At 44.0% G+C, this 22,490-nt stretch overlaps 1 protein-coding gene across 1 annotated transcript in view; it reads left to right on the plus strand.

Moving 5' to 3' along the window:
- Positions 1 to 22,490, plus strand: part of Elk3 (ETS transcription factor ELK3) — a 57,162-nt gene that overhangs the window by 3,314 nt on the left and 31,358 nt on the right. Inside the window, exon 2 of the mRNA XM_090328440.1 lies at positions 20,971 to 21,179. Within this exon, the coding sequence (XP_090184566.1) occupies positions 20,973 to 21,179 (207 nt within the window). The 5' untranslated portion in view covers positions 20,971 to 20,972. The remainder of the gene's footprint in view (positions 1 to 20,970; positions 21,180 to 22,490) is intronic.

A 22,490-nucleotide genomic window follows, 5' to 3' on the forward strand; every position in this document is an offset into this window, starting at 1 on the left:
TATACACTGCCACTACGCTATATACCTTTTGTGGGCTAATGTACTCACCTGTGGAACTTCCACCCCTCCCCCCCACGCACACACACCAGTGTCTTTATGCCTGTAGCACTCAGGTTGTTCAGATGGATTAACTTTTTGGATCTTGCATCCTTTTCCGCCTCTCACCCCTCCCTCCAAAATTGGTCTCAAAGAACTTCCAGGCAGTGTGTATAAATTAAATTAAAACATTGCTTCTTAGCTATCAGATACTGGATTTTGTTATTCTGCATGATCTAATTATATTTATCTATTTGGTCAATTCAGAAGACCAGTATCGTGCTATGAAATACTACAAAACATGGCCTATTAACAAATCCAAAATGCTTAATAAAAAAAAATGATCAAAGGGGGGAGGGGAGGGTATTACTTGGCATATTCTTCTCCAGCGTTATGGCTTACTAATGGCTAGTTTGCTGTCTTCCAAGCCTAGGGAGCAACAGTTATCTATGACTTTCCCAGGCCTTCATTCCTTATTGTGGAAAATGGCTGTTTTTTTGGATTTTTACCCTGGTAACTGGTTTCTATCCCCTTTCTAAGGCCTCCCTTTGCCCATATACCTGAGTGGAAAGGATGACTTATGAGAAGGCCCCCCATTCCTGTCACATCTTCTTGCATGTTTCAGGAAAAAAAATCCGGTCATAGTTATCTATACTTCCTTTCTTGTCTTCATAGGTTGATTTCTAGCATATTTGGGAACACATTAGCCTAAAGGTATTTTTAAAGGTTTTTTTCCTGTTGTGAAAAATGTCAGCACAAATTATCCTTAGGAAAACATAAAAAACCACCATGGGAAAAAATCAAATCAAATAAACATCTATAATCCTACAATTAACATTTTGGTGTATATTTTTTTCTGATCTTTGAAATGCATCTGCGTGTCTCTCTACACACAGAAACGTGCACACGAGTAGTTTTATTTGCAGTCATACTGTGCTAACTGTTTGGGAACTCATTTTCACATAACACATCGCAGAAGACATTAGAATAATGAATCTGAGACCAAATAACCACCCAGAGTGCTTGTGTTTATTGATCTCATAAATGTGGTGACTCAGTGATGGGTTGACATGATTTCTACACGGGCATGTGAGGTGTTTTTGTCTTTTGTGGTCCCAAGTCATGCTCAGAGAATGTGGGCCTCTCTCGAAAGACTGAATTCCTGTGTGCTGTGAAGTTTGGGATTTTGATGAGTTCCTCTGTGATTTAAGAATGACTCATACTTCTCAGTAGAGTATCAAGATGTAGTAACAGGAAGTGCAGAACACTCCAACATTGAATGTTAAGTGATGAAATGAGGTTAAACCGAAGAAGACACCTTGAGGTTACCTGACTCTGAAGGCTGAGGAAGGTGCATTGTATATAACAGACAATTCTGTCTGCTGGTCTATCTCTTATCAGTAGTTTCCAAACTTTGGCACTGGTGTTTTAAGTTGAATTTTAGATGACAGTGGCCCATGGCCAGTTTGAATTGAGGTCATTTAATTTTTTGGTTGCTACCAGGGCAGTGAGACCATAAAGAATCTACTGGATTTGCTTTCACACTGAAAGTGCAGCCCAGTGTCTTCAAGTGTCTGTTTGTTTACACTAAGCACGGAAGGCCTGCAAGTTGATCAGTCCTTGCAGGAGCTGTTCTTTGCAGACATTTAACTGTCTCCTGATTCTTACCTGCAACCAAAATAAAAATACCTGGCTTTTAGTGTTGGCAGTTAACTTTGTGTCAGCAGTTTTCAGATGCACTGTGAAAAGATCATTTTAGCTAATTGTGATTTAGTTTCAGTTGTCACTGAGAGTGAACTCTTTGGCTACTTTCTTGCTTAGTGTTCACTTACATTCCCTAGAATAACTTTAAAAAGTTCCAAAAATTAAATATACTTCACTGATAACTTGGCTGAAAGATTTCATTGCTTGTTTTCTTTGAAAGAAATGAAGATGGTAGGGCTGGGAGTTTGGCCTAGTGGTAGAGTGCTTGCCTAGCATGCACGAAGACCGGGGTTTGATTTCTTGGTACCACATACATAGAAAAAAAAGCCGGAAGTAGTGCTGAGGCTCAAGTGGTAGAGCTCTAGCTTTGAGAAAGTCCAAGGCCAGTGCTCAGGCCCTGAGCTCAAGCCCAGGGCTGGCAAATAAAATAAAATAAAGAACTGAAGATGATGGTTCTACTAGTTTGAATTGAACTAAAATGAATTTTTCCACAAAGAGGACCATAGGTCCTAAGTGGATAAAAGGTTCATAGTATCCGAAGTATTTTAAAGCTGCAGTATCTCAGACCAGCTCCTAATTATCCAGCCCTTAATTATGCAGGTATTATATGGAAACAAGGATAGGCATAATATACTAATATCTAGATATTATAAGACTGCTGAGTTGAAGGCACCAAAACAAGTGTTTGACATACTTTTCACCCTTTTAAAATGGAGCATAACTTACACATACTTAAGTATGTGTCTAAGTCTATGTATCTCGGCTTCTCTAATTAAGAATATTTCCATAACTTTAAAATACTGTTTTTCCTATTGTGGCAATTCCATGATTCCACCAAGTAGATTTTTCTCCCCACAACCCTATAGCTGGGACTTGAACTTGAGTCCTTTGAATTCTAGTCCTTAAGTCCAGAATGTTAGTCCCTTTACTTTAGTTTTCAGACAGGTTTTGGGACAAGTATCAGACCATGATACTTTGCCATCTGAGTAGATGGCATCACACACACTTCAAATTTGTCATTCCAAGTCCATTCCAAAACCCCAGAAACCTTGATAAAATATTGCAGGATTTTGCCAGGTGTGTGGTAACCCATGTTTATAACCTTAGTTACTCAGAAAGACAGAGATTATAGGATTGGGATTCTGAGCCACTTTGGACATAAAAGTCTGTGAGACTTCTTCAACTCCAAAATCACCAGCAGAAAGGTAGACAGGAGGCCTGGGCTCATGTAGTAGAGCACCATCTGAGCATATAAACCAAGTAGGTGCAAGGACCCACCTGAGTTCAAACTCCTGTATTGGAAAAGAAATGCATATATATGCACATACATATAGCGGTATTTTTATTTAATTTGCATAGTTAAAAGTAAATTCTTAGATTGTATAGACTTTCTCATCGAATGATGAATGGGAAAATCTTTTACAGCTGATTTATTATTCCAATTTTTTAAAAAGCTGGTCAGGACCTGGGCACTGTTCCTGAGCTTTTCTGCTCAAGGCTAGTGCTGTACCACTTGAACCACAGTTTCACTTCTGGCTTTTGAGGTGGCTAATTGGAGATGAGAGTCTCCTGGTCTTTCTTGCTGGGGCTGGCTTCGAACCTGGATCCTCAGATCTCAGCCTCCTCAGAAGCTAAGAGGCATGAGCCACTAGTGCCCACTTGATATATAAATCTTATTTAGCCCCAAATAACATGCATGCTATAGGGAGAAAAAATGTATATATGCCCTTAAAACTGACTGGGTCAAGTGGATATTATTACTTGCTCTTTCTGGGCCAAAGTTTCCTTGGGTGGATGGTCACAAGGCAGAAGTGGAGAAGCTGGGATGACCCCCGTCTGGAGTAATGACCTTGACTTCTACCCGTTGTGAATGTGTCATGCGAAGTCTCTGCTGTTTTCTCAGACTTAGAGATATAACAAAAACTTTACTGTTTTCAGAGGGAAAAGAAGATTCTCCTGACAGTTTGTCCTTCAGTCTCGCTTGGCCCTTTGTTGACTAAGGAAGTTACCAGTGGCTAGGCATTCCCACCTGCTGCACTTGCTTTTGGCTTCTTTGAGACTGGAGCCAGGCAGCACTTATTTCTAATGACTCTGAGTCTTTTCACCCTTGGAAACACCAGTGACTGCCTGTGGGTGGGGTATTGGACAGGCACTGGTAAGGTTTCTACATCCCTCTTCTTTCCCTCCTGCCTTCTCTTGAGAAGTACACTTCACCCTCCCCCGCCCCGCCCCATGTCTTGAGGGCTCTTCTACTCCCTCTCACCCTCAGTCCCTTCTCCATCAGGGATAGAGCTGTCTTCTGGAAACACACATTGGATCATCTGAAAATCTTCTGGTGGCTTCAGCTTAGGTTAAAGACTAAAATCCATCACTAGTCCTGCAAGCAACTCCATTGGCCTTTCCTCAGGTTCTTCCATGCTTCCTGTGCCCTCTGCCACAGGGCCTTTGCAGGTACCGTTCTCTGCCTCAGGACTGCCTTCCCAGGGGATTTCTTCAGTTCCTCATGGGCCTGGCTACTCCCAGCTACCTGTCACTTCCAGAGAAGCCTTTGTTGTCCCCAGATGGCACCTCCCTCTGTCATCCATGCGTGGCTTCCAGAGCCCTTGCTTTCCCTAGCTTTATTTCCAGACTCTCCCTCTCCAAATTCTTAGCCTCAGAGCACCCTAGAGGTGGGTGGTATTAGACACATATTTCTGGAGATGGGGTGTCATCTCTCCTCACTACAATTCTCTATCTCAAAGTCGGGATCCAGGTCCATGTGATAGCTTGGAAGCGTTGTTTAAATCTGTGAATCCCTCAGCTAGGGCTGGTGAGGGATGTGTGTGTCTATTGTGGTGTCTCCCGCATCTGTGGTACCTATCAGCTCTGTGAGCTGGCATCTGATTTTGTCATCTTCGTACCCATCCCATCATGCTGCACAATACCTGGCACTCAGTGGATTAAAAGCAAACCAAGGAGGAGAATTTTGTCAAGAAGCCCCCCTTCCTTGACTACTGGGCCTGCCAAAGGACTTCGTTGCTCTGCTGCCTAAGCCTAATGCTTCACTCAGCAGTACACATCTTGGATCAATACCCAGCACATCTCTTGTTTAAACCATAAAGAAAGCCAAGAGGAACTCTTTTTTTTTTTTTGCCAGTCCTGGGGCTTAGACTCAGGGCCTGAGCATCCTTGAGTTTTCCTCAAGGCTAGCAGTCTACCACTTGAGCCACAGCACCACTTCCGGCTTTTTCTGCGTATGTGATACTGTGGAATCAAACCCAGGGCTTCATGCATGCTAGGAGAGCACTCTACCCATAGGCCATGCTCCCAGTCCCCCAAGAAGAACTTTCATATCATTTCCCATAGTTTGGGGGTATAAACTTTTGAGAAAAAGTAAATGTAGGGAAATCAGGTTAGTTTGTTAATATCTCAAAGGGCAGATTCTAGTCCTATTATGGCCCAGGTATAGTGAGAATGGCTGGGTAGTGGCCAAGTAATTCATGAGATGGGATAGTTTGAAAAAAAATCACAATAAAAAGGTTGTTTTTTTTTTTTTTTCATGTTAGACTCGGTCATTCCAGAATGCCCGTCCTTAGGCCTGAAACCTGGAGGTTTCAGTTGGTCAAGTTTTCAAAGTTTCCTTAGATAATAAGTCGAGTTTTGCAGTATTCATAGTTGAAATCTTTTCACGTCAGGCACAGTGGCTCACACCTGTAATGCTAACTACTCAAGAGACTGGGATCTAAGGATTGTGGTTCAAAATCAGCCAGGGCAGGAAAGTCTTTGATAGTCTTTTTTGCTAATTAACAATAAAAAAAGCCAGAAGTGGAGCTGTGGTGTAAGTGGTAGAGCACTAGCCTAAAGTGAAAAAGCTAAGGTACAGCACTCAGGCCCTGAGTTCAAGCCCCAATATTGTTGCATGGACATACATACACAGTCTTCATTTATATGAAAAGAAACCTTTGGTATGTAACTTTTGTCTATAATTCTTTAAAATTAATGATGTTCTCTTTGACCTTTTAGATAGCAAAGACTTCATGAAAAGATAAAAAGCCAAATACCCAAATTGTTTTTGGTAAGGAACATCCAGTTATGATAATTAATTCCACTTAGGTTTTGGCCAAGTAGCAATTGTTTGATCATTCAACTTTAATTAATTGGAACGTATGATTAAGCAGACTTTTTTCCTCTGTACATATAGTTATTAGAATAAAGGGACAGAAATAGTAATAACAAGAAAATAAGACCTGGGCTTTATCTTAAAGCATGTTTTTGGATCATTGCAGGATTTCTCTGTCCATAGCTGTAGGATAGCATCCTCAGAATAAAAGCATAGAGGCCCGCCTTGAAAGAGCAAATATTCTGTTAGGCTTACTCCTAAGCAAGAAGAGAGAATTAGTATTAGAATAATTTCCTCATCCTAGAAATTAAGAAGGTCACTTCATTGGTCAATATTCCTTGAACTGAAAATACCACTTGTAGTTAGTAAGCTTTGCCTTCTGAGGCTGAAATGGAAGCCCAGTGATTAGATTTTATCAAGAGATGACAAAAAGCACATACACGTGTTTTTGTGTGAGCCTGTGTTTACTCATATGGGTAAAAGGCTGCAGTTGGGATGTATGAGGCTTAAGAGAATGGGTCATGTGGTCTCAGTCTTTGCTGTTCCTCTCTCTGGAGCAACCCTGCCCATGGAGAATTTGAGATCTAGCTCTTTCTTGTTGTTTCTTTTGAGGCAGGATCTCATTGTGTAGTCAAACTGGCTACATTGAACTCTTATGTAGCCGAGGCTGGCCTTGAACTCACAAGTGGGATTATAGACATGTAGCACTCTGCCCAACCTAAACCCTGGATCTTTATAGGTAGATACATAAGAGTTTTTGCTGAGTTTCTTCTCAGGAAGATCATTGTGAGAAATATGGTGAGACCCTGGATTTATTATCTACTTTTCAGGAGAGGAGAAAGCTGAGATTCTTGGTAATTTGAAGTCTCATTGTAAGTATTCCATTAAGGGAACAAACTACTTAGTAGTAGTCAGAAGGGTATCTGAGCTGTACTGCCTCAGTTTTCCTGAATGATCTTGAACTTGAAAAATCCTCTGGAATCCAGAATGTTTGCTATTGGTAAGGAAGTGATTTTGGCCAATGTCATTGCCTGTTGCCCAAACCAAGCCCCAGGGGCATTGGAGGTTATTTTGGTCTTTTCTCCCATTTCATTTTTTTAAAGCATTTTAGAATAGTGCCTCCAATTGTACTGAGGCAGAGGTATGTTATTTATCTGTGCAGGAACAACCATTAATGGATTCTTGACAGTTGAGGCCAAGACAGAAGTCAGTCAGCCACTTGCATCTCTGGGCCTTTCTGGCTGCCTTTAATTTTTTGATTTACTAAGGATTAGTCCTGCATTGTTGAATTGCAGGCAAGTAGAATGATTGTAGAGTGCTGGATTTTTTTCAAACTAAAGCAGAGTACTTGAACTAGAAAAGCACATGCTGCTTGAAGATGCCTTAAGCTGGACAGAATAATCCAAGTATGCTCTGCTTCTGTAAAGACTGGGAGTCACAGCTCTCAGAAGATCATGCCAAGCCGCAAGAACAGCATCGTCTGTCAGCCATTGCCACTTCCTTTTGTTGTATTAACACCTAGTCATATGTAGTTAGCAAAAGTCACAATGACAAGACTTTGTTGTAGAAGTTGATACATCACAGCACATAATTCAAATATCGGAAGGGAAGGGGAATGACAGTCACTTAAATCTGGATTTGGCTGTTATTTTTGTTCAGGCAGTCTATATTCCTGCAGAATAATGAGTTGTCAGAAGAAGCAGAGTAGTAGGCTGTCTTTGACATTTCCAGAGAGCCCTGCCAGGTTACTAGATGGTGGATTCCATAGAGAATGATGGGCAGGGGCACTGCTTTGGGATTAGAAGCTTGCTGGCAGTACCACCAGTTGTCCTGTCTTCATGAGATGCTTTTGGTAGCTTTTGTGCAACAACATTAATCTGAGATGAGTGAATGAGTTATCCACCAGCATTTATTCAATGCATTTAGGCCTGGTGCTGGTGGCTCATGCTTGTAGCCCTAACTACTGAAGAGGCTGAGGTCTAAGGATCATGATTTAAAGCCAGCCTAGGTGGAAAAGTCCATGAATTCTGTATCTCCAGTTAACCAGCAATAAGCCAGATGTGGAGCTTTGGCTTATGTGGCAGAGTGCCTGCATTGAGTGAAAAAGCTCAAGATCGGTGCCCGGGCTCTGAGTTCAAGCCCCACCACACACATCCCTAAAAAATATGCATTTAGGTGATTAGTTGAAAGAATAGACAGATAGCACCAGAGACAGATAGCTTAGTGTGGAAATCACTCACTATGCATGTGGCAAGTTTTCTTAGAAATAACAGACTCCAGCAAGAACGCAAGATATTTTTACCGTGTTCTACTTACTGTTTGTCTACAAGTCAGACATGGTTTTAAATAGGCATTGGGTTGAAAATTGAGAGGTTGCTTGCTTGCTTTTTTACCTTGACTATTACATTTTTCACATTGTGTTCAATGCACTTCCTTAGAAGCTTGTTACATTTGGAAGAAACTCTTCGGCATTTTGTACCATGTCCGTTTCCATGTAGCTCACTGTGGTCTGTACGGATGACAGTGTATGCGAACGAAGCATGCATTTGGAGGACAAAGCCGAAAGGGGCAGTTCCCACCTCAATGACTTTAGATGCCTTGAGGCCCTCGCAGCTGCCCGCCACGTGAACAGGTGATGATATATTGAGGACTCCACATTGAGTTCTTTTTTTTTTATAGATCTCTTTCAAAGCGAATATATTATCACACCAGATTTATGTAGAAATGCTCACGCCTGGAATTTGCATTTCCTAAACCATAAAAAGAAAACTTTGCAAATGAGCGCATGCGCACGTGCAAACACACACACACACACACACACACACACACACGCGCGCGCGCGCGCACACACACACACACACACACACACACACACGGCTATGAAGCTGAAGAGACCCCAGAGGCAGAGCTGGGAGAGTGTAGTTCCTGGCTTGGGTATTTGATTCTGTGAGGGGTACTGTGTCTCTCAGAAATCTAAACACAATGTCACCAGTGCCTCTCCCTCCATCCCCCCCTGCCTGCAGTACAGAACCATGTTTATGAGAATACCAAATATAGCAGGACCCAGCAAAATGTTGATAATGCCAGGAACTGGGGACACATTTCTCCCGATGTTCAATTTCAGAAAAAGAAGGAATAAAGGGAAAGAGTTCTCAGACTATTTGTCCTTTGGCCGTGGCCAGAGGTTTCAATATGTTCTTTAAGAAAAGTTTTAATTCTGACCCAAAGATCAGCTAACTAGTATCTTTTTCTGGATGTGTGTACCATGGTGGGTTGTTTGTTTGTTTTGTTTTGTTAGGAGATTTTGAATTGATTTAGGAGGTTAATTTCAGGAAGTAGAAGGGAAGGGGTAACTTTCTAGGATAGCTGTTGTTGAGAACAGATTGGTTTTTGTGTTTTAGTGATGTCCCCTTGCTGGTGTGATTGAAGAAGTAATACTTCATTAAGTGTAATGGAGAAAGACAAAGTCCCAAGGATACCAGAGCTCTCTGGGAGGGAGGCTGGCAGGAGCTGGTCAGGGCTTCCTATCACTCCATCGCACCCTCCGGGAAACGTGTCATGTGTGCATCATGTGTGCATGAGCGATCAAGATGCATATTTCAGTGATGTTAGTAAGTGGAGACAAGCACAAACAACTAGGCTAGGAGACCCCCAAGGAGCCTTAGAAGGGCAGTGGGGGCAGCAGTAAGCTTTATACTGGAGGGGAGGGCATTGGGGGAGATGAGACGCATTGTCTTCTGTTGCTGTTCAGATGTGGGAAGTGGCCTGGGCCAGGTGCATACAAGCTAGGGGAAGGGGAAACACACAGATGGTGGGTCGGGTAACCTCTCTGCCAGGAAATGCTGTCAGTGCATCAGGACTGGGAAGCCAAGCCCAGCTGTGCACACTTCCCAGTCCACAGAGTCCCTTGGGGATCCTACCTACTGAGACGAAAGGCTGGTGTCACAGCTCCCAGGCCTGCACTATCCTTGCTGACCTCCCCCCTGCCCCCTTCATGCATGTGTATGTTGTGTGTGTGCACACATGTGCAAGAGAGGGACAGGACAGATGTGCCTGTAAAAGGTGACTTGTGAGCAGAACACACAGGTAACACATTTCTTTCATTAAGCGTTTTGTCTGGCCTTTTTTTTTTTCTTCTGCTATTTCCACTGGGTGGTGCTGCAGGAATTCCTACCTTTCGCCTTAGATCTCCCCTTCCCAGAAAGACGCCTCTAAAGCATAATAGGAGGAAGTCCTGATTTAGAAAGATTTTACAGTTTCAACACAATAGAGGGGTTTGGAGGATGCTCTGGCAGGAAATGTCTCAGTTTCTGGATGTGGAAAAACCACCGTCATTTACTATCGTGCAAAAGTGTTTGCACTACATGGGGTATATCTGGCGACTTTAACTGGCTTCTTTAATGTGCTGAAGCTGTCAGGTTTCTCTGGAAGGTGATGGTTTTCTTCTCATGCAGGGGCTATGTAAAATTGATTTTGTTTTGATTTTTGTTTTACCCTTTCTAATGATAAGACAATATATCAGCAGATGTAAGAAAAATATCTACATTCCAGCTTCTTGTGAACCTGGACAGTAAGCTATTTAATTTCCAAGATCATGTTCAGAAAGTATTGATCAAAAGGATTCATATTAGCAGTCAAGCTTAATGTCTGGAGCATGCTAGGCAAGCACTCTACCATACAACTACGTCCCCAGCCCCCGATCTCTCTCTCTCTCTCTCTCTCTCTCTCTCTCTCTCTCTCTCTCTCTCTCTCTCTCTCTCACACACACACACACACACACACATGCACACCAACACCAACTTTCAAAGCACTTAAAAAAAATCCTTCTGTTTTGCTACCACTTCTGAACAGAGATTGTTAAGGCTGCCTTCCCAGCTACAGGAGAGAGGAGATTGCAAAAGAGAAGTTGACATTCCTGTCAGATCACACAAATTCAAAGGCTTGAGAATTTGCATATCCTGACTTAAAGCTTTTCCTTGAACACACAGGATTGTGTTTAAAGTATCAAGGGAAGAAAATTCCCACTGGGGCATTAGGGAACTTTTAAAATGAAAGCTCAGGGCCTAGCTTGGTGGCTCATTGCTGTAGTCTGGCAGAGTTCAGAGCATTGAGTATGTCCTCTCAGAGCCTGGAAGTGTGCATAGAGACACAAAGCCTCTGCTAGACATTGTGTGTGGTGATTACAAATGTGGACTTAGCCATGCAGTGGGGGCCTATGACTGTTATTCTGTAGCCACTAAAGAGGCTGAGATCTGAGGATTAGAATTCAAAACCAGCCAGGGCAGGAAAGTCCACGAGACTCTTATCCCCAACTAACTTGGGGAAAAGCTGAAGTGAAGCTCTAGTCCAAGTGGTAGATTGCCAGCCTTGAGTGAAAAAGCTCAGGGATAGTACCCAAGACCTGAGTTCAAGCCCCAGCACTGGCACAAAACACGTGTGCACACATAGAAATGCACATATGGAGACCAGACACTCTTAGCTATGAGTGCCTGTTTGCCCTTACCGTTACCGTTCCTGTGGCTGTGAACATTGGATTTCATTCTTAAGTCCTGGCTTCCTGATGGACATAGTTACTGACAGCATGATATTTGCACAGTCTATATAAAACACCTAGCACAATGCTTGTTATATTTGCACTAAAGAGAAGAAAAGCTCTACAAAAGTGGCATTTGTGATTGTAGCTCTGTTCTTGAGAATTCCTGGGAATCAGGCTTGCTGGTGGTAGTGGAGGGTGTACTAATATTTCCATTGAACAGGGCTCTTGATTTGGAATTTATAAATAAGCTTTTGAGTTCTACAAATGCAGCTGGATGTAGTGATACACACCTTGTAATCCCAGCACCCAGGAGACTGAGGCAGGAAGATCATGAGTTTGAGGAGTTACATAGTGAGTTCCAGACCTGGCAGGATTATATAGTAAGACCCTGTCTCAAAACTCCCTGGAGAGGGCCTAGGAATTTGGCCTAGTGGTGAGAGTGCTTGCCTAGCATGCACGAAGAACTGGGTTCGATTCCTCAGTACCACATACATAGAAAAAAGCTGGAAGTGGTGCTGTGACTCAAGTGGTAAGGCTCTAGCCTTGAGAAAGCCCAAGGACAGTGCTCAGGTCCTGAGTTCAGGCCCCATGACTGGCAAAACAAAAACAAAGCAAAACAAAACAAAAAAAATACTTTGGGGCCAGGAGTTTGGCCTGGTGGTTAAAGTGCTTGCTTAGCATGCACGAAGACCCAGGTTCAATTCCTTGGTACCACATATCTAGAAAAAGCCAGAAGTGGTGCTGAGGCTCAAGTGGTAGAGTTCTAGCCTTGAGAAAACTCAAGGACAGTGCTCAGACCCTGAGCTCAAGGCCAGGACTGGCAAACAACAACAACAACAACAACAACAAAAACTCCCTGGAGAGTTTTAGATTCTTGAAAGTCTCCATTGCTCCATAGACAAATAGAGGAAAATCCTGCTCTGGGGCTGTGATTTTATGTCTATGATTGAGATTGTTGATATTTAATAGTTTTACCCATAAAAACAATAATTTCATAGTTTAACCTAATTGTGGTGCTGTTTGTTGGGAAACACCATTTGGAATAGTAACATAATGAGATTGGTTATCATGAGACATGATTAGAATTCATGTTCATACATTATTTTTCAAAGTCTAGCACATCAAAAATTCATCAGGCAGCCAGGGACTATTAGTAATTACATTCTGTAGAATAACTTTCTGTGTCCTGTCTTATGAAGTCACTCAGAATTGTCACTGGAGACTTATTGTAGTTCTGTCATATTGAATGAATCCTTTTTCTTCTGATCCAAGAGGCTATTTTTCAAAGAATATACCTAGTAGTTATTTTCCTCGGATGAATTCATAGGGTTAATTGTCTTACAGAGGCAAAACATTCTCACTGAGTTTTCTTCAGCACATGGGTGTTGTTTTAGAGTAGTCTTTGTCTTGTTGGGGGTTAAAACAGAGCTCACACACGAGATCAAATGAAACCAGAGCTGCAGTTACAAAGTGGGACAGATGTAGGAGGCCAGGCTTCCTGTGGCCCATTTTCCAGTTTCCTGCCTGCAACCTGCAGAAGAAGAGGAAGCTGAGTATGACCAAATAAAAGAACCTTCTAGAGGGGGACGTGCTGCAAGTCAGACCTTAGGTTCATGCAAACAACATGGACAGTAGAAACAGCTGCAAAGAAAGTGAGTATTCTAGCCTGATGCTAACCACCATAATCACGCCTGTAATCCTAGATACTTAGGAGGCCGAGATCCGAGGATCTCAGTTCAGAGCCAGCCTGAGCAGAAAAGTCTGTGAGATTGTTATCAACAGACTACCCAATGCTGGAAGTGGAGCTTTGACTCAAGTGGTAGAGCATCAGTCTTGAGTGAAAAAAACAAACAAACAAAAACAGTGTTCCGGCCCTGAGTTCCAATTCCAATACTGGTGCATCCATGCACACACACTCATACCTCCACCCATACACCAAAAAATATACATCTGGAAAGAAACAATTCTTGAACGTAAAAGAAAAGCATGGTCATCAGAGCTTGTATTTGCACTGGAGGCGCTGGCAGTGTGGGGCAGGTCAGATTAATGAGGAACTGTCTGGGGTTGTAGGAACCTGCAATTTTTTTTTTATAGTCCTTCTCATCTTTCCAGTACATGCACTGCTATTATAACACAGCTGGATACCTAAAAGGATGGTCCTGCAGTGCTCACTGCTTCCAGATCTGTTTCCCAGGGCATGTTGATGGTGGGGACAATGGATGTGGTTAACCCAGTGGCCTTGTTGAGAAGGCTGGGCGGCCACTCTCTGCTTTGATCTAGCAGGCCTATGTTTCTTTAACTGCCCAATAAAAATTGCATCTGCTGCTTTCAAATCAGAGATTTAAAAGAAGGTATATGTATCTGGTGAAGGTACATGTATCTGCTTGTGTGGCTATTTGGAAGAGCCCTGTGCAGCTCAGCCAATCAGAAGTCACTACAGAAGCAGACACGCCCACATTTCTCCTGAGAGGGACAATTAACTGAATATCCAGGTTCTTTAGTTCATTTCAGGAGAGCCTATCAAGTCAGTATAATCCTACCTGAAGGGGACAGAAATTGAGATCTAGAGAAATTGAGTTTTGTGGTACAGCTTTTTGTCCAGTCCTTAGCACCTTGTACTTTTTTTCTTTGAGGTATTGATGAAATAGTGGCTAAATTAATAGCTGTGCTTGTGAAGGTTTGTTGAAGGTTTTTTAAAAGGTGGGTAGGAGGGTCTACTTAAAACATGCACGGTGCATTAGAAAGCATGGGACTCTGCTCTTGGCCCTCTCCAGGCATCAGCTTATTTGAGTTGATTTACATCTTTGAGGTACCTGGAAGGTGATGTGTGCTTCTAGGATAACTAGTTATGTATCCATTGCTTCTCAAGGCCCAAAAAGGACAAACTCGATTCCAGGAACTGTAAGAAGTTTTGAGAAGTTGCCAGGTTGAGATCAAAGAGGGGCCCAGAGTGAGAACAAGCCCCTTCCTTCTTGCTGTGGGCCCACTGGAAAATGTGCATTAGATAGGGCTGGGTTGTGCCAGCGTGGGGCAGGGTGGGAAGTAGTATGAATTTACGGATGTTGGAGGAAGTTGAATGTCCCCAAAGACCCTTTCCCATCTGGATTTACTGTAGCACTCCATTTGCGTTTCTAAGGGAAACTCAAACTTACCCAGATGACACAGGATTTAGGAAGGACACAAGGTAACTCATATTTGGTAAGTTGTGAGAGTGGTTGTCCCTAATGTCTTCCTGTATCAGTGTTGTTATCTTAAAATTATTGCAAATGCAGCTGGGTGCTGGTGGCTCACATTTGTCAGGAGGTTGAGATCTGAGGATCATGGTTTAAAGCCAGCATTGGCAGGAAAGTCTTTGAGACTCGTCAGCTCCAATTAACCGCCAGAAAATGGGAAATAGTGCTGTGGCACAAAATAGTAGTATGCTAAAGCTTTGAGCAAATAGAGCTCAGGGACAGTGCTAGGCCCTGAGTTCAAGCCCCATGATTAAAAAAAACAAACAAACGATTGCAAACGCTAAAGAGACAATTGGAGTAGCAGTCCTATTACCCTTTTTCTGTTTGCTTTGTTCTTTTCAAACATGATCAGCAGACACCTGCCAAATACATGAGGCTACACATTCACTAACGATGAAAAGAACATGAACTTGGTCATTTGCACTTAATTTAGTTTTTCTTACATGCAGTGACGGACAATCACTTTGTGTGTGTGTGTGTGCTGGTCATGTGTGTGTGCGTGTGCTGGTCCTGGGGCTTGAACTCAGAGGCTGAGCACTGTCCTGGACACTTTTTACACAAGGCTGGCACTCTGCCACTTAAGTGACAGCGCCACTTCCAACTTTTTCTGTGTGTGGTTCCAGGGAATTGAACCCAGGGCTTCATGCAAACTAGGCCAAGCACTCTACCACTAGGCCACACACTCAGCCTTGAAAGACTTTTTGAAATTAATAATCTTACTTTCACGTCAGAAAAATACTGAAGAATTCTGTATTAATAGGGTTACATAGTTACCAAATTACCCTTATTTGCTTAATGCCTTTGTTCTATGCTGACTTATTGTAGACTTCAAATAATATAGATACCATTTTTCCAGTTCCCTGAATTCAACCCTGTTGTTTTATATGATGGCGGAGGCAGGGGGGTGTGCGATTGGGGTCCTGCCATTCTCTTAGATGATGAAACTGAAACCCTTAGATACTGCTCTGGACCAAGGAATTGAATTTAGGAGAATTTTTGGAGTTCACATTCATCTTCATTGTGAGACAAAGGACAACAGTGCAGCAGCGATACTCGCAAGACAGTGTGTTGGAAATGAACTTCACAATTGGAGGGGGGTAGGGTGGAAGACTGGGGGAAGGGAACATGAGAGAAAAATGAGGGGATAACAGTGTTCAATAAGAAATGTACTCACTGCCTTACCTATGTAACTGTAACCCCTCTGTATATCACCTTGTCAATAAACATTTTAAAAAAAGAAAGGCAGATGCTCACAGAGCATTATTAGTTGTATGTATGTCCCTTACATAAAACTCTCCTTCCTTGTATTGGGCTCTCAATTCTGACTTTGATTCTCCTTCTTCCTAACCAGCTAATTTCTTAAACATCCCCCAAATTTAAGCTCATGAAAATCCAAGATGATCATTTTCTTCCCTTAACTGCTACCTGCAAGCCACTTTAAAAATGAAACTAGGCACTGGCTTGCCATTGATTGATTGGGAAAAAGATGACATTGGTGGCTACTTGCATATATAGAGGGGTTACAGTTATACTTGTCAGGTAGTAGGTGCATTACTTCTCACACATTGATACCCCTTGGCTACTTTCACTTATAAGAACAGAAGGAAAGCCTGAAGTAAGGATAAGAAAGCTGTGCCTCCAGCTCACATGAGGACATCTGGCGCCACCTCGTGGCAGTCAGAGAGTAGACTGGCTTCCCACCAGAAGAAAGCCACCTTGGGGAAAAAAGGTGTTTGGTAGATGGGGTTACCTGTAGCAGAGATAGTGTCCTGTGATCTGATAGCTCTCAGGTAGTAGAGGGGAGGGCTGTATATTCCATCATTCAAGAATGAACTAAGGATTTTTTTTCTCAAGAGAGAAAAAAGACAAGAGGAATACAAAACTGTTTCATATTATTTGCATTCAAAAACAAGAAGTTGGAACATAAAGGCAGAAAACAATCAGAATCCACAACAGGCCTGTGGCCAGGCTCTTTCCTGGTGGGCTTCATGTGCCTTTCTTTCTGTGGATCTGTGGCTCTGACCAGCTGGTTTAGCAGCAGAAGTGGACTCTGCCACTAGCATTGGCCTCACAGCCTCTTCTGTCACTTTGTGTGGCCCATTGACTCCTCTTATCCTCCAGACACACAAAGTATAGGGACAGAACTAGCCCAGGGATTGTGTCAGCACCCAGGGACCCGCCTGCTGAGGTCACAGCATCTTAAACAGTGTTGCTTAAGTTGGCATCTCAGATTAGGGGTGCAGGTTAGGGTATTATCTGCAAGAACTTAACATTTTTTGTGTGTTTTCCATTCTGATAATTGTCTAGGGAAACAGTTAAATATATTCCAAATTACCTTAGAAACAACCAATGGATGCCATATCATTGAAAATTTGCCCTGTGTGGTGCCTGTGTTGAGGTCTTTGCCTAATGAAAAGCGCCAAGGTATATCTAAGGTCTGGATGGTGCCTTTGAGCCAGTAAGAGGCTACAGTGTAACATTGTGGTCTATGGGGAGGCCATTCTGGTGCTTACAAAGTAACAATATCAGTTAACATTTAATTATGAGCTGTTACTCTGTCACAGGTGTAGTTGAAAATCCTATTGGCTAAAACAATCTCAATAACCCTGGTTTACATCTAAAGACACTGACACAGAAAGGTCCTCAATGTCTCACAAACAGGGGACTAGGATTATATCTGAACCTAATCATTGAGGCTCCAGCTCGTGTTCTTTCCTCCTCTCTCTGGCTTCAGGGTGGAGAAAATAATCCAGCTGCTTTGTCTAGACTCTGGGGAAGACCCCTCTGGCTGATTTTATGGGAGCTAATTATAGATATTAGGGGAGCTAATTACAGAGATTGGATGGCAAAGCAGTTCTCATCTACAGAGAGGCAAACTTTGATCTAATGGTGTTTCACTGAGTCCCCTTCCTCCTTAGATTTATTTTGTTTGCATATTCATTTCAGCAGTTCTAATCTCTAATGCCTCTATTATTCCGGTTCTTCTCCTTATGGCTGTCTGGTTCCCTTGGTAGTTACTGGGTAAAATAAACATCTTTGGCCTGTGTTTAATTTTATATCAGTATGGTAGCCCAGGAGTTCAAGCTCTAGTACACACACACACACACACACATACACACACACACACACACACACACCATGTGCTCTGTGGCTCTAATTTAAAACTTTTTTCTTTTCCCACATCCCAGATAGCAGATCATGTAGCAGGCAGAGGTGTGGTAGAATATAACACACGACTGACTGTACATGAAAACAGCTAAGTTGTAAAGCTTAATTTCATCAGAACTGAAATAAAACGGTGGCCTTTGAAAAAAATCAAAGAAGCATGGTATCATTCTCCAGGGCTCCCGCTGTGCCCCAGTCCTGGGGAATCGTACTTAGGAACAATTCTGACATTCCTACTTCCTGGTTTCTTATCCTCTCTTGGCCTATTCTTTTCCAGAAATGTGGGAGACCTTGGAGCAAGGGGTGCCCACCTCTGTTGTTTGTCCCCCCCCCCCCCGCCCCACCCGTGTTGGTCCTTGGTCTTGAACTCCTGGAGGCTGTCCCTTAGCATTTGCTCTCAAGGCTGGCATTCTACCACATGAGCAACACCTCCACTTCCAGCTGTTTGCTTAGTTAATTGGTGATAAAGAGTCATTCTGCTTTACCTGCCAGAACTCTGGATTAATTTAGGATTCTTAGAACTCAGCCTCCTGAGTAGGTAAGAGTACATACAGGTGTGAGCCTACAGTGTCTAGCCTCTTTTCTGCTCTTTTCCATCCACGTTCTACTTCCATCTTTGCCCTAGGCCCATGGACCTTACATCGGGGCTGCCCCTCAGCTCACTTGTGGCCTCTTGGGTAAAGGCTTGATGAATCTGTCCGATCTTTTTCTGAGTAAACTTTAAAAAACTCATTATGTTTATGAGCTGTAGAATGGAAACATGTTTGGCACCCTCAGTGAAAGGAGAAACAAATATCCGGAGTATTATAATAGCCTGCTTTTGTTACTGTGTAACATATGATCCCCTTGATGTATAATAGGGTATGCTTTCCTCAGGTAGCTCAGCAAAAGCTGAGTATGGATTGGTAGAAGTTGACTGAGCTTTGTGCCAAGTTCTGATTGACTCCAGCAGAGAGGACTCATCACTTTCCCCAGGAGCCAAAAGCCAACTGGCCAAGCCCAAATATGAGCGGGCTGGGAAGGCAGGACGGATCAAATCTTGTACCATACTGTACCGTCCCTAGGACAGAGGAGGAAGAACATTTAGTCTACCATGTTTCCATATGTTGTGCACTGGGAATGCAGTCTCCAATGCACAGAGAGCAGAATGCTGTGAGCAGGAGAGATGCCTCTGCTTCCTGCCCCATTCTGTGCAGAACATTCTGCCTCCCATCAGTTAAGGGTGCAGGGTGGCAGGCTTGCCCACATTCCCACCACGCATATGAGCTAGGGACCCAGCAATTTTTCCTTCCTGACTTTTTGATTTGCTGGTAGCTTTCTGTCCTTTGGTGGGGGTGTTCTGAGTACCCACTAAAAGGGCCAAAGATAGTATAAGAATTCACTGTCAAGAAGACACTGGGAATGTGATACGACTGTTAGCTGCCAGGAAGATTTGCAGCTCTTGGAGGAGGAGGAGGAGGAGGAGGAGGAGGAGGAGGAGGAGGAGGAGGAAGAGGAGGAGGAGGAGGAGGAGGAGGAGGTGGAGGTGGTGGTGGAACTGGAGCTGCTGAGCTGTTGTCTGAATCAGATTCATGGGTACAGATAGGGTTCTGAGCCAGGAACGGGATGATTTCCTGTCTCACAGATCGAGTGACTGATGGTTGCAGTGAATATCAACATTGCTTAGAGAACCACATGGGTTGGTTCCTTACCTGTGAAGCCCACAGTTTTACTGACAAACAACTAGATGGGTTGTGAGTAAACATGGCAAAGGAAACAGGGAAGTGAATCCTTACTGGAAGTCTCGGTACCTGTCCCTGTGTAGAAAGGAAGAGGATGATTGCTGTCAGAAGGTGGAAGCTGGGGATTGACCCCAGGACATTGATCACACTAGGCAAGTGCTCTACCACAGAGGCACATACCCTGCCCCCATCCCACTCCCAAAAGGCTGCTCCTGGGAAAGCAATGAATGAGGGAAGTTGTGGAGCTGATAAACATAAACAGATGATAAACAGATGGATCCTCAAGGTCGGTATTTTGACCTTGGTCTGACCTCTGGGCTTCTTGGGGCTGCCCCCCCCTCCCCCCTGCTCCCTCCTCTCCTTCCCTGCTGTCACCTCAGCTGCTCTGAGGACACAGTGGCACAGTGTCTTTGCTGTGGTAGGATGGCTCCTACTTCTGTCAGGTCATGGTCTCTCCTGGCATGGCTTTGGTGTGTCTGTCCAGGCCAAGAAGCCAGGTGTCCACCCTCAGTCTCCCCTCCGCTTCCCAGCCCAGCCCCAGCCCTCATTTCCACTTACTCCCATCACAGTGGAGGGCACATGAGGTGGCCTGTCAGGACAGCCGGCCTGCAGGAGAGTTTTCCAGCCACTTACTTGTTAACTAAATAAGTGGTGCAGTAACAACTGGGTAACCATTGCTATTGTTTCATGGTCAGTGCTTCTTCTTGAGGAGATCCTGAAACAACCCAGGTTGAGAAGTGCAAGCAGCTCCCGCTGGAGCTGAGTCAGAGTGGTTGAGGAGGAATTTGCCTGGCTCCAATGTGCTTAGGAACAGCACAGTCTACAGTCGAGACATCTGTATGAACAGCACCAGGGCAAGTCCTCTTATCAATGACCGATTACTTAGTTCCAGTACTATATACTTCCCGGGCACCTGCTGTGGGCATTGTGCTGGCTGAGAAGTAATTCATAGCAGGAAGGGTGTACCCCGAGCCTGGCGCACCAATGGAGGTACGATAGGCTCATTACCCCACAACTCTGCAGAGACGCACTTAGCACCAAGATCAGCACTTCAACAAAGATGGACTGGAGATAGACCACAAGGATGACCATAGGATAAGCTGAGTGGGCTCGAGCCTGCACTGGGGAGGCAAGCATGTGGCCATTTCATCAACTATATTTTCATCTGGTTCCTAGTGCCACATTGTCCCTTGCTGGCAGGGGTGTGGCTAGTGAATTCCAGGTTCCAGACTTCCGGAAGTCCGGATGGCTGAATGGGAGCTGCTTACATGATCGCATCCCCCAAAGCTCCCCGGTCACAGCGTAGCCTATTAGGTTGGGGGTTGGAAGCTACTGTTCCTGAGGCCAGCTGCAGATGGGAGATGGAGATTCAGGGGCAGCTTTCCAGCCCAACCTGTGACCCCTGTGCTTCACAGAGCCCCTCACCTTCCCATCCCCCCCAGGCTTCAGCCTCTGACCTGGGTCCTCTCCCCACAGGTATGGAGAGTGCAATCACGCTGTGGCAGTTCCTCTTGCAGTTGCTGCTTGATCAGAAGCATGAACATTTGATCTGTTGGACATCGAATGATGGTGAGTTCAAGCTCCTCAAGGCGGAGGAGGTGGCCAAGCTGTGGGGACTTCGCAAGAACAAGACGAACATGAACTATGACAAGCTGAGCAGAGCCCTGCGGTACTACTATGACAAGGTAAGGCCAGGACCCTGCTGGACTGTGGAGTGCCGTGCGTCAAGGCAGAAAAGCAGAGCAAAGCAGCTTGCACTCTTTTTTTTTAAAAGATGCTACTGTGGGTCAGATCTTGTTCCCTCCTGATTTCGTATGTCATCTGAGAAGGGTATAGCGGACAGGAGAAACTAGATGGCAGAAGGTTCTGGGACTTTCCTGTTCCGTCACTCAGAAAGTCTGATTTGTGGCTCTGTCAGTGTGGCTTTTCCTCTGGAGTGGTAGCTTGGGCATGTGGGCTGGAACTAGAACTCTGGGCCTCGGGTTTTCAGCAGAGTGTTCTAAGCCCGTGAGCTCCCTCCTCCTCTCCCTCCTCACACCCCCACACTGGGATCAGGTGTTTCAGGAGTGACAGGAGAATGCTGCTACAGCTACTAAGTTCTTTTCACCATGCTGGGTGCTTGGTATCTGTCTGCAGCTTGGTAGAAGCTTCCCTAATTAAAAAGTAAATTTATTTCTAAGTCACAGAGATGAGACAGAGAGCTTGGTTATAGGAAGCTGTATTGGCAGACTTGCCAAACCCAGAACAGTAGGATGAATTTTAACGTATTGCATTCCTGGAAAAACAGCTCATGTGGTCAACGAAGGCAAGATGATGAGGCCCTCTGAGACCTGGAATGGTGGCATTTTCTGTTTGAATGTGTTGTGGCTGAATACTTATCCTGCTGCCACAAACAAAGACTAGGAGTCCTAGTAGTGACAAGCTTTTGTTCTGGTGGCACTGTTCCCATTGAAAGGTGAATTCAAAGCTGATTTAAATATCAGTTCCTGATCTATATTTAGTGCTTTCTGTCTGCCAACCTCTTGGGATGGAAGACATAAGGATTACACATTTCAGGAAGTAAAGACATCGTTAATTATAAAGTGTTCTTTTCTACCATCGTAATTGCATATGATTATGTCATTGAAATTAATCCCGATTTAACATGGAGTCCTGCTAACATGTAAAAGCACTCCTTGCTAATTGCACTGTCTGGAAGCCAGGCAGATGGTGTATTGTTTTGCATTTTCCCCAGCTTCTTGGTTATACCCTGGGAATTGGACTCCCTGAAGGAAAACAAGTCTGCCTTGCCTGTTGGCTCAATGCCTGGAAGCTTGGCCTTTTCATTGTTTTAAATCAAGGTGTCAAAGAAAAGAAGGACTGTCTGTGTCTGGGACTCTCCATTCCCTGATTCCTGGCCCTGGTGCAGGAGCTGAGTGTGCTGGTTGGTTCAGCACAAAGGGGAAGGGACCTCTTGGGCTGGAAAAGACTGCTCCTTTGGTGAAGCCATTGCTATT

The sequence above is a fragment of the Megascapheus bottae genome, chromosome 2 (assembly GCF_031878675.1).
Source record: "Megascapheus bottae isolate mThoBot1 chromosome 2, mThoBot2.hap1, whole genome shotgun sequence".
Lineage (NCBI taxonomy): Eukaryota > Metazoa > Chordata > Mammalia > Rodentia > Geomyidae > Megascapheus > Megascapheus bottae.